This window comes from Athene cunicularia (genome assembly GCF_003259725.1).
Source record: "Athene cunicularia isolate RWA chromosome Z unlocalized genomic scaffold, athCun1 chrZ_part3, whole genome shotgun sequence".
NCBI lineage: Eukaryota > Metazoa > Chordata > Aves > Strigiformes > Strigidae > Athene > Athene cunicularia.
The window spans coordinates 721,461-734,439 of NW_020799144.1; the positions used below are offsets into that span (position 1 = coordinate 721,461).

The 12,979-nt window shown below is 37.8% G+C and overlaps 1 protein-coding gene across 1 annotated transcript in view; it reads right to left on the reverse strand.

The window, feature by feature from the left end:
* ANKRD31 (ankyrin repeat domain 31) overlaps nucleotides 1-12,979 on the reverse strand; it is a 68,045-nt gene that overhangs the window by 22,627 nt on the left and 32,439 nt on the right. Inside the window, exons 13-18 of the mRNA XM_026866480.1 lie at nucleotides 9,770-10,021; nucleotides 4,515-4,700; nucleotides 3,619-3,761; nucleotides 1,485-1,644; nucleotides 906-1,003; nucleotides 58-139 (exon numbers count right to left, since the gene is read on the reverse strand). Coding sequence (XP_026722281.1) covers nucleotides 58-139; nucleotides 906-1,003; nucleotides 1,485-1,644; nucleotides 3,619-3,761; nucleotides 4,515-4,700; nucleotides 9,770-10,021 — 921 coding nt within the window. The remainder of the gene's footprint in view (nucleotides 1-57; nucleotides 140-905; nucleotides 1,004-1,484; nucleotides 1,645-3,618; nucleotides 3,762-4,514; nucleotides 4,701-9,769; nucleotides 10,022-12,979) is intronic.

Here is a 12,979-nt window from a genome sequence, read left to right on the forward strand (position 1 = left end):
GAAAATACATTTTTTTCCAAAAAAAAATAAATTGAAACATCTTGAATTTATGTCTACCTGCATCTTTGGAAGTTCTCAATTCAAGTAGCAGCAGCTCTTTTTGCTCCTCTTCTGCAGCTTGTATGGCAGCAACAGTTTCCTGTTAACAAACACAGAAATGACAGTAAGAACTAGAGCCAAGAGCACCATATAAAACACAGGCAGTGATGCAGGATAAGTATCAGTGGACTGAAGGCATTCCAGGCAGGGAATTACTGTGTAAAGGCAATTGGGGCCCTAGTAAGCTAGATCTGCATAGTGCCAAGGGTACAGTCTGCAAGGGGCTGTCACAGCCTGGTTTAGCACAGGCATTCAAACTAGTCCATGCTCAGAGACTCACCTCTGAGTGCACTGCAGGGATCTGACAGTGAATTCCACCATGACTGCATCACCTAGACAAGGTAGACAGAACCTAGAAATACCAAGAGCTCTCCTGACAAACAACTTATGCAAAAATCTTCCTGGCTGTTTTAAGTTAAGACTAAACAATTTCTAAATACCTTCACTATCATGAAGAAATACCATTACTCTTTCAAACAGCCGTTCTAGAAATGTGATGAAAAGCCCCAGGATCCCTGACCTTTTTTCTATTCATATAAGCACTAAGAAATGTATGTAAGCATTGATCACTGTTTGCACAATAAATGTATGTGCACAAGAATCATGAACAGAGACAAGTGATAATATACACACTCATACGCTTTAAACCACAGCTTATATACCGTAAACATCTGCATGATGCTGTTTTTTACATACATTTTAAAGGGTTAATTATTTAAATACTTTTGTGTTATTCACTCAGTAAACAACATTGCACAGTACTACACTATGAAGCTGTTTAACAAAACTCTATTATCGATACTTACCACACTGTATTTCCCATCTTGTGGCTCCAAAGCTGCATCATTTTTACAGTAGTTGCAACAATGACGTTTTGATCTTGACCTAAAAGGACGTTTTCTCTCTCCACAATGAAGAACAGAAAAGCAGAATTTAAAATTAATTTGCAGGTATATAACAGGTTAGATTAGCTAATATAGTTTACGAAGATGCAAAGGCAGGTCACATCATAAAACAGTATCTCCTACATGTAAATGAGACCAAATTTACGTGGCATAAGGAAGTAAGTCTTTAAAGCTACCACTTTCAAGAACACAAAGTTCCTGTAAAGGGAAATATAGATAATAAAAAACAAAAATGAAGAGCCTAATAAGTCCTTATACCTCATTCTCTCAGGAAAACAAAACAAAACAAAACAACTCATGCATTCCATTTTTCTGAAAACAAATAAATAAATAAATAAATTTCAGTAGTTTACTATTAATTGAGTTAAAAATATTAGTACCAGGCAACATGCAGCTCCACAAATCAGCAGCATTCTGATATACAGTTTTTCCTTAATACTACAGGGAAATCCTGTGATTTACATTACAAAACCAACATACTTGTAACTTCAGTAGTCTCAACAGGAAGTACAGAGTCCATAGCACTGTAGAAGTTCAGCAGTTCTCTCATTTCATCATCACAAGCTTCATCCAAAGCACTTTTCCCTGAACCATTTCTCTCACAGGGATTTGCTCCATGCTGTAGTAGAATCCTGACTGCCTATTATATATTATTTTTTTTATTGTGATAATTCTTGTGGATTTATAATACAACTATATGTGTAGGATACATATAATAAATCACAAATAATAAAGGTACAAATAAGATATTCTAAAACATGTTACACTTGCAATCCAAATTAAACAAACAGGTTTAACTGGCTATCGTCAAGACAGACTTGGGTCTTACACATTTAATTTTCCCATTAAAATACACACGTAATTCACGACCTGTCAATAAATTTATCATCTTTATGGTATTGTAATAGAGTGAAATTACAAAACTTCATATATCTACATTAAAAGGAAATGGTCAGCTGCACTAAGACCAAAGTGCAGAGAAGCAGATTTTTTTTCTTTAAGTATTGAATAGTTTTGTTTTTTGGTTAATGCACTGATTTTTTTTTTTTTCTAATTTGCAAATCTGCTTAATTGTAAAATATGGAAATGAGATTAGTGGCATCACTGCAATCATCTACCCCCTAAAATTCACATCATATCAAAGTGTTGATGTGGTCAGAGCTTGGATGGTAGAGAATCTTCATACATATGATTTCTTGTGTTTAGCATTTCCTCTTCTTTCTTACATTTAGAGTGTGGTTAAGTATTAGAAAGTATAAAAAGAATATTCTCTAGAAGTTCAGAATCTTCTCCAACAGTTTTCCCCCACAATACTAAATAATAGCCTATACATTTTCAAGAACCCTACAGATAGTTTGGCACCAGGCCTATGAAATCATCCCCTTCATTTTATCTTTGCTCACAGAAAAGATAAATGTGATAAAATATCAGCTCTTCTGATGGGAACAGAAGTGGTATATTTAAGCCAATCTTGCATTACTTTTTATGCTCAGTTCCCTGGAACTCACTGTGCCAAACCAATATTTTATTTATTTGTGTGCAGTGCTAGCCCCACAATTTAAGAAGGATGTGAAGATCCTTGAATGCCTTCAGATGAGAGCAACAAAACTGGTGAAAGGGCTGTAAGGAATGTCCTGTGAGGAGCAGTACAGGATTCTGGGTTTGTCTAGTTTGGAGAGAAGGAGGCTGAGAGACAGCCTCATTGCACTCTGTAGCTTCCAGAAGAGGGGAAGTGGAGAGGGAGGTTCTGATTTATTTTCTCTGGGATCCAGTGGCAGGATGTGTGGGAATGGTTCAAAGCTGCAGCAGAGGAGGTTTAGGCTAGCCATTAGGAAGCAATTTTTTACCAAGTGGTCAAACACTGGAACAGGCTTCCTAGAGAGGTGGTCAATGCCCCAAGTCTGTCAGTGTTTAACAGGCTTTTGGACAATGACCTTAATAATATACTTTAACTTTTGGTCAGCCCTGAATTGATCTGGCAGTGGGACTAGATGATCATTGTACGTTCCTTCCAACCAAAATATTCTCTTCTATTCTATGAAACTGTAGAGTGGTTTGGGTTGGAAGGGACCAGTTAATGAAATAAAATGGTTGATTTTTAAACAGTCGGCCTAGGATTTTTTTCTTTACAAAAAATAAATGTTTTACAATGAGGATGATGAAACACTGGAACAGGTTGCCCAGAGAAGTTGTGGATGCCCCCTCCCTGAAACTGTTCAAGGCCAGGTGGAATGGGTCTTTGGGCAAGCTAATTTAGTGAAAGATGTCCCTGCCCACAGCAGGGGCAGGTGGACAAGATGCAATTGCAAATGCTCAATTTCGGTTTACTTTTAGAAAGCCCAATATGTGGGACAGAACCAGGGGGAGTTCCTGAATTTTTCTGATTTGTCCACTGAAGTGAGAAAGTCAATTAACTGTACAATTTCAACTGTCACAACTGAAAAATGTTTCTAATTTTGATCACTTTAAAGAACACTGGTTTATTTTCTAAATGCAAATCTACACTAAAATTCTATCAGTAACTCTGACTTCCTTTATTTTAACCAGGATTTTGCTTTGCTGACCCTCTGCTGGAAATCAGGCTCAGGAAATCTAACACAAAAGAAAAATGTACCTCCAAATAATTGCCAGAAACAGCATCATGTATTGGCAAAATACCATCCAGACTTCTGCTGTTAACATTAGCACCAGCTTTCAGTAATTCTAAAATCACTTCAGTAAATCCCCCACAGGAAGCTTCATGAATTGCTGTCCAACCTAATAAAAGCAAGATGACAGATACAGGATGCATCTGATTTGAAAAGATCCACACAGATCACTAATTAGTGATTATACATTTTGCTGTGTTCGCTGTACTATAAGCAATGGACTAATCTCTTTAAGATAGATCTTATACAAACAATTGTATTGAAATGCCAAGGTAAATTATTTCCTGTATAATTCAATTTAGAGAAAAATGTATCCAATATTAAGCAGAAAGATGCTGTTTACTTTTCTACTACACTACTGAAAATAATAAAAGAAACAAAAAAATAGAATAGAAAGACTCTAAAAAATCAGAAGTATAATATTGTCTGATTTCTAATCCCACTGGCATTTTATAATATCAAGTCTGCCAGGCATGCAGAATAGAATACCATCCATTCTGAGACTATAAAATCAGAAATGCATTATAGATTTACAAATGTGTAGAAAAAAGAAAAATAATCTTGCCACCCGATTTTTGTCCTCATTTCCTAAGGAAATAAGATATGTGTGAACATGCTTCACACGTATATATATTCACATGCATCAGCATTAGTTCTTCTACCGAACTTTCAAGTCCACATTCCACAGTGAGAGAAAGGCTCCATGCTGAGACAAAATCCAGGGATTCACTGACTGTGTTTGCACTTGTTGAATTACGTCCTTCCCTCCTCACAATTATATCATAATTCAAGAATTCATAATTGTATTAAAATTACACAGATTGTATAGTAAAACAACCCCATAAGAGAGTAATTTTCAAACCTGCATAGTCCTGTTCATTAACACAAATTCCAGATGATATCAGAGTTTTCACCAAAGACAGATCTCCTCTCCTAGCAGCAATATGCAGCTGAGTTTCCCCTTTTGTATTTTTCTTTTTCTTCTTTCTCCCAGATCTTGTATTATAGGTACCAATTAGAGCTTCTTTTCTGGTAGACAGGAAGAATTCTAAATATAAAGTATTGGGTGTTCATTAGGAACCACAAAAAAATATTTCATTATGAACAAAGAGTTAAGTTTCATAACTCATGTGAATTAATGTAAATGTGTGCAGTACTGTTGCCTTAATTGTTCAATAACATTAACTGACTACATCAAAAGATTAGAAGGTACTGCCCAACAGCTCAAATAACAAGGAGACCCTATGCAAAAGAATTTACAGTTCAAATCTAGATACCAAGGGTACAGTGACTTAGGGATCAACGAGAAAGGTAACAATGTTCAAGTTTTAGACTGTAGAGAGGTAGGGAGTATGTTATGTTTCTCCATGAACTGCTTACAAGTTATCAGGCATGCCTGCTAAATACATACAGTATGCACATAAACGTATTTAATAAACTATATAAAAGCAAAGACTTGACCATCACCTCTTTTCTTTTCCTAATTCTGTATCAGGGAAGAGATAGGTTTCTATGTAAGGCAGTTTTACAGCTATGACATGAAAAACCTGTAGACTGATTACAAATCTTTGATTAATGTCTAGTGACATGGCTGAACTGCCTTTTAATTAAAACTGTGCAGGATTGGACCCATAATTGTAAATAAACTTGATTAATCCTTCTCTTATTGGTTCACAAAGCAAACAACATCTACTTCAAATTTTATCATGTAATCATCAGACAGGTGCTAATTCTGAGGCTTTAAGTAACATCCATATCAAACTGTAAGAGATACAAAGAAAAAAGCAGACTTTGAAAGTGCTGCTTCTGCTTATAGAGCCCCAAGCTTCTGCTTATAGAACCCCTCCCCAAAACTGCTACCAAAAAGACAGTGTGTCTAAATCTTCAAAAGCTCTAGCATGCATGTTAGGTGGTTTTTTAAACTCCTGTCCCTGCTGTTATATACAGTGTTATCAGTTTTTTTTAAGAGTTCAGTGTGTTCTTGCTCTGATTTCTTGAAAATCTGTCCAAAATCGTCAAAAAAGTATGAAAGTGTAAGGTTTCAAATAAGCATTTTGCAACTCTTATTTATGTTTTTTAATTATTCCTTTGAAAAATTAGTTGTTGCATCCCAAGCATTTCCTCTTCTAATCAGACAAACTGTCTTCTCAAATATTTTCAGTTATCAGTATTCACTGCTATCAAACATCTTCCATGATTCGACAAATGCCTTTTTTCAGGCTCCTCCTACGTTCCAGAAAAATCTTCTTTTCCAAGGTTTCCCTTAAGGTAAACTACTGAGCATGTCATCCAAAAATGTTTGGAAGAACATGAAAGCCATACTGCAACTATATTAAAGACAGACATATAGTGAGGATATATCCATATGAACTTTAAACTAGCTCGTTCAGGCACTGCTGCAGTCAGACTATAGGAGCATGGAACTCACTGTAGGGTATTCTAACCTGTCAGGAAGCATTCAGGCGGCCCTTCTTTGCATTGGGGTGCTTGGCACACACCATACTGGCAACCAGAAAAGCTAAAGAGTTTCTTTTTCAAATGAACACCCAGATTTTAGACCACATGGAGGGGTCATATTATTGAAATACTCTTCCAATCTGAGACCTACTCGTCTGTGAGATAATGTACTGTTTTGTCTAAAAGCTTCTGGGTCTGAACTCCCAAAGCAATCATCTGCTTTCTGGTTCTTCCTTTTCTTCCCCTCGAATTCATGGGAGAATTGTCCTAGGAACTCCTTAGAGACATAGGAGAAAAAAAAGGCACAAAACAGCCCATTAAGCTAATGACCCTTAGCAATATCAGCTGCAAGTGAACAGAAATAATTGCAAAGTTTTCCAGTTAAATTGTCATGCACAAGAGTTTTCTTCATGGTTGTTAGGAAACATTTGCAAAAGCATAATGGGACACTTGTATGAGAATCGCAAAATACTGGTTCTTCGTGGTGGGTCACAAGCAGGAAAGATCAGGAACTTGGCAAATACAAAATCCAGTCAGCACACATACAAAGATAAAATGGAGAGATTACTGTAACCAGAAATCAGACTACATTAGGCTGCCATACCTCAACAACTTCAAGGATATCCTCCTTCAAAAAGACATTTGAATCCTTCAGCACTGGTCTATGAGTAATTCTTTCCACAGATTGAACTATGAGAAAAGAAGCAAGCTGTTTGTACCTTACTTCTGTATAAGCAGAATAGGAATGTTGAGAGCCTAGTAAGTGCCTGACTGTAGATAAAAGTGACACTGCATGATTTAGGAAGAAAAGATTTTTATGCAAGAAGAGAATAATATAAGGAAGGTTGCTGGGACACAGGAACAATCAGATGAGATACAAAAGCCAGTTAATGAAGAAAAGGCATGAGACAGCAAAAAATCTGAAAACCCCACAAGTCAGAAAATGTTATCCCATCTTCCACTTTTCTGCTGCAATCTGAAGTGCCGTTGCCCCTGTCTCCAAAGACATTAATGCCTTCAACTGTATGAAGGTGTTACTTTCTTGCATCACCTCTTAAACAGCAACATTCTCCTTGGATGAAGGAAATAATTACATTTTAGCTGAACAAAATAATACCTGAAGAATCTCTTTTGGGTGCAAAAGTAATCTGTGAAATGCTATTCCAGAGGACACCAAATTTAAGACACATGTTTGGAATAAAGTTTTTAAAAAATCATAATTGTATACATAGGAAACAAGATATAAAGGAAAAGAATCCAAAAAACATGTTAATGCACACTTATAAAGACTGAGCAGGAATACAGGAGCTACAAAAAGAACAACTCTAGGGGAAGGAATAGTTTCCGCGTTCAATGTTTATTCTTCCAATAATTAGCAGTGGATGATGACATGTATCAGATAGGCCATGGATTTTTTCCCAGAATGATGTAAAAAAGCATTCCTACAACTGAAGGAATCTGTTTGGAGATATGAAAGCTAAGTACTGACACTGCCAAATACTGGAGAGCAGTAAGTAACAAGAAGCACCTACTCCTTTCCTTCTCCTTTCAAATTCCGAAAGAAAACACAAGCTTGCAGTCCAGAAACATAACAGAGCAGAAACTTAAGATGGGTTGAAAACTAGCAACCAACTGTGATAAGACGAGGAAGCAGTATTCTGTACAGCTGAAGACAGAAGAGCACAAGAAGACTGTGATTATCAAAGAGAACAGGATCAGCAAGAACTTCACAGTTTCCTGGTTTTGTCATGTGTTACAGGGCATTGCAGGGATTGGCTGATGACTCCTTAATTCAACCTAAAAGACTAGTGACCATCCGAACTCCCCTAAGAAAAGGACGGTACTAAGCAAACAAGAGGTAAACAAATGAGTAGTTAATAATATGTGTGCAGTAGTTGATAATATGTGTGCAGATGTATTTGTCCATATTGTGTGTGCCTGTATGGGGGTGTGTGCATATTTATTATACAAATTACGTATACGCACTGTTACGTACACCAGTTTTAAAAGCATTAATGGATATACCAGCATGAATCTCATTCAATTTTCAAAACATATATGATATACTTAATGCTAGCATTCATTTATATCCCACTCATACGCAACTGAAGTTTGACCAACAGACCCCAGCAATGCATAACTTCAGTCCAAGGAGGAAACTACATTTTTTTGCTGTATACACTTGGAAAACATAAATCATATGTTATATCCACACACAAATACACATGCATTCACACATATGTCTATAAACTTATGCATATAAAAAACACCTTTTCTTATGTATGTATATACAAGACATACATTTACACTGACACGGTAGTTATTTGAAAGCGTAACTTTCACAGAGCTGGAAGCAATTATAAATAAAAACCAGTTTGAACAAAAAAAATCATCAGAAAAATATGAATAATAGCTAGGAAGTATTTCACAACATATTGCATACTCAAGATGAAAAGCTGCACTGATTCAAAAACTAGCCTGGCTTAGGAAGGGAAGAGAGCAACAGTAAATGAGAAATGAAAAAATGGGAAGTGAATGGTAGCAAATACAAATAATGAGTTGTGGAAACTGCTGTGGTAAACAAAAGAATACAAAGAGACAGACACAGACAGCTAAGGTCCTAAGAAGGCAGTATTTTACAATCTATTAAAACCAGAAAAAATAATTCCCAAACACTTGCTAGAGAGAAATGGCAGAATTGTCTACGATAATCAGAAAAGACAAATACTCTATTCCGTATCAAGGCAAAGCTACACAAGAAATTCCTATCATTTAATGACACAATTCTTTTAATTTCAACACAAGTTAAGAAGAATGTCAAATGATCTGAGGATAAATATTTTTGAATCAGCAGTCCAGATATATTATATTTAGAAGTTTTAAGAGAGGAGGGATCTCATTCAAACAACAGGCGTTGCTTTTAGTAATTCCTGAGTGCTATTGTTCTCTGGTTCCACACAAAAAAACAACAAAGTACAAAAGATAACTGACAGCTTTACCAAAAAAGCAGCAAGTGAAAAATACTTGAGGGTTATGATGAGTAATCAGTTGTAATGGTAAGGTTACAAGACAAACATAAGTCTTAGACATGGGATAAACTGCTAGACAGAAGGCTGTACACACAGGCAGAAAAGAATATAACTACTGGAAGACACTAGCTCCTTATTGTCATGTAAGTAGATTTGTTTCTATAGTACAGCTAAATTCAAATGTACCAGTACAATCAGAGCCTATGCTGATTTGTGCCTGGCAAGGGTATAGTCTACAAAAGATAAGTGGATATATGTATGCAAAATATATGGAGAGCCAGTTTTCTTCTTTGATCTGTGATACTTAAAATGGTTAACTGAGGATCAATTTAGTGTTAATAACATAGCTAATTAAGGATCAATTTAATGTTATTTTAAGCTCTCAGTTATGATCCTGCATCCCCTCGACCACAATGCTAAAAGACTGCTGAATGTAACACATACAAAAAAGAGTAATTATGTGCATTCTGTAAAATGCAGTACAGGAGTGCTAGAAATATTTCAAGTACTTGAAACTCACTAGAGTTTTTGCTGAATATGCTATCTATATTTTTCCAAACTTTCTCTCATGTACTATAAAAAGCCTGTAAAAAAGCCCTGTGGTTTTTATAAAGTATTATTAACTTTTCACCTGATTTCTTGGACGTTTGCTGTTCTGTTGCTTGACTGAATTGTGACTGATTAGATGAAAGCTTGATTTTGTTGCTACTGGAACATGAGGCTGCTTTTTGGCTTAGCTCCTGAGAGTCTAATCTTACTCCTTCTGTTTGGATGTATTCTGTTTCGGTAAACTGTGAAAGCACACTGGACTTTGCATCTCCTTCTTCTCCATTTTTTTCAGTGCCTTCTGTTCCACCTCCTCCACCAAACACTCCTTCATCTGCTGTTTTAACAAGAGGACTTAAGAGGCATAATACTCAATAATTTCAGAAATTACAATTGATAATAAAATGTATGTCAAAATGACTACATAGCCTAGATTAAAAAATGCCTGCAGTAACTTATTCAATTTTTGAAAACACTTCAACATAATAAATCTTTTATCCACTATTCACTGTACATTAATGTACTGAGATTGAATCCAAAACAATTCAAAGATTCTTTTGTGAAAATATGATGTTTATCAATCCTTTGGTATTAAAAAAAATAAGGTACTTAAAAATTTCATTCTAATTATTGTAATGACCATCGTGACCATTTTGGTAAATACAACAGGGACTTGGATAAAAAACAGCCCCCAAAAATACAAAGCAAAAGTTACTAATTTGTTAATCTGCCATAGTGGACTGTACTACAACACATTCCATGTGTCCACTATTTATTAAGGCAAAATACATTCTCTGGAGAACAAAAGCTGTTTGGTTTTAATAAAATACACAGAATGCTTACAACAAACTCATAATTATTTTCAAATAAAATGTGGCACTTGTTTTCTGGATGGTTTCTTTCTGCATATTTTCCGCAGTCTGAAATGAGTAAAGAGACTTTCTGTCTGCATTAACTCCAAAATACAAATCTGCTTTTGAGTTGGTCTCCTGAAGATACTATTTCTTTAGTCTAATATGAATTGTGTCCTTTTCATAGAGTTGTAAAGCTATAGGCTTTATCTCTAAACTACTAGCCTTTTCAGTTGCAAGGTAACATCCTTCAGCACTTTATTGTCCATTAAGCAGGATTCTCCCCCCTTTCTCTGGCTGTAGAGCCCTTGTTCAGTGGTGCTTAGTACACCACTGGTGGAATTATAAGGACTTCCAGAAACACTTTCTCCATTAGTAGCTGCTAAAAATTCATGTGCTAACAGTGCTTCTGCATTTGCTTGAGGTGTCCAGTGCAGCTCGTGCTATCTTCAGATATATCGGTATAAATGTTTTGCATGTCATTTACAGTAGTCTGTTTTAACTCTGGCTTCAAATTTGCTGCCATGACTCTAAACCTCGACCTGCTGCCCACACTTCTCTTGATGCAGCCCAGGACATGGTTAGTTTTCTGGGCTGTGAGCACACATTGCTGACTTACGTCCAGCTTTTCACCCACTGGCACCTCCAAGTCCTTCTCCACAGGCTGCTCTTAATTCCTTCATCCCCCAGCCTGTATTGATTCTGGGGGTTACCCTGACCCAGATGCAGGACCTTGCACTTGGCCTTGTTGAACCTCATGAGGTTCACATGGAGCCACTTCTCAAGCTTGTCCAGGTCCCTCTGGATGTCATCCTGTTCCTCGGGTGTGTCAACTGCACCACTCAGCTTGGTGTTGTCTGCAAACTTGCTGAGGATGCGCTTGATCCCACTGTCTATGTCACTGACAAAGCACAACTACATCATCAACAATGATGAAGTACTGGTCCCAGTACTGACCCCTGAATGACACCATTTGTCACTGATCTCTAGTCAGACATTGAGCTCTTAACCACTACCTTCTCAATGCAACCATCCAACCAATTCCTCATCCACTGAACAGTCCACCCATCAAATTCATCTCTCTCCAATTTAGAGAGAAGGAGTTGTGGGGGACTGTGTCAAAGGCCTTACAGAAGTCCAGATAGATGACATCTGTAGCTCTTCCCTTGTCCACTGATGTAGTCACTCCATCACAGAAGGCCACTAGGTTGGTCAGGCAGAACTTGCCCTTGGTGAAGCCATGCTGGCTGTCTCGAGTCACCTCCCTGTCCCCCATGTGTCTCAGCACAGCTTCTAGGAGGATCTGTTCCATGATCTTCCCATGTACAGAGGTGAGGCTGACAGGTCTCCTTTCTGCCCTTTTTAAAAACAGGTGCAATGTTTCCCTTTTTCCAGTCACTGAGGAATTCACTTGACTGCCATGACTTTTCAAATATCACGGAGAGTGGCTTGGCAACTACATCTGCCAATTCCCTCAGGACTCTGGGATGCATCTTGTCAGGTCCTGTAGACTTATGTACTATGTACATTCAGGTTCCTCAGTTAGTTACAAACCTGATCTTCCTCACAGTGGGGAGCGATTTTGCTCCCCCAGTCCCTGTCTTGCAGTCCATCCACTCAAAGAGGTGTGGGAAGTAAGGTTGCCAGGGAAGACTAAGGCAAAGAAGTTGTTGAGTACCTTAGCCTTCTCCTCATCCATTGTTACCAGTTTGCCAGTTGTGTTCACTGGAGTGGGTACATTTTTTTTGACCTTTTCCTGGCTGACATACCCACAGAAGCCCTTATTATTCTTTGCATCCCTTGCCACGTTCAGCTCTAGCCACACTTTGGTCTTCCTGACCCCATCCCTACACAACTGGCCAGCATCCCTATACTCTCACAGGATACCTGTCGCTGCTTCCACTGCCTGTGCATTCCCTTCTTACCCTTCACCTTGACCAGCTGGTCTTGACTCATCCATACTGGTTTCTCACCTTCCTTCCCTGATTTCTTATACCTGGGGATCAAGAGGTCTGGCACTCTATGGAAAGCATCCTTAAAGATAAACAACTCTGTTCTGTTCCCTTGTCCCTGAGGGTAGTTTCCCAGGGGGTCTGTCGCATCCCACTCAGAAGAGGGAGTATAAGTGACTCAGATTCTCAAATCCCCAATGGAACGGACAACAAGTCTCCAAGTCCAAGCATTTATTAACTACCCACAATGTACTAACTGAACACATGATAATTGGCTAAGTACATAGCAAGTTGTGTCAAGCAATACAATATGCCTTGCATTTCTTAATGGGAAAGGGAAAAGAGGGAGGTAGAGGGAATGGGGAAATTAAGATCACCGGTCTGGGTTTCTGTGCTGATCCCACCAGCAAGGGTTCCAGGAGGCAGCTGTATTCTTCACTTCACTGCACTCTCCGGGGCCCCCACCTTTCTTCCCCGCCACCCCCCCCCCCC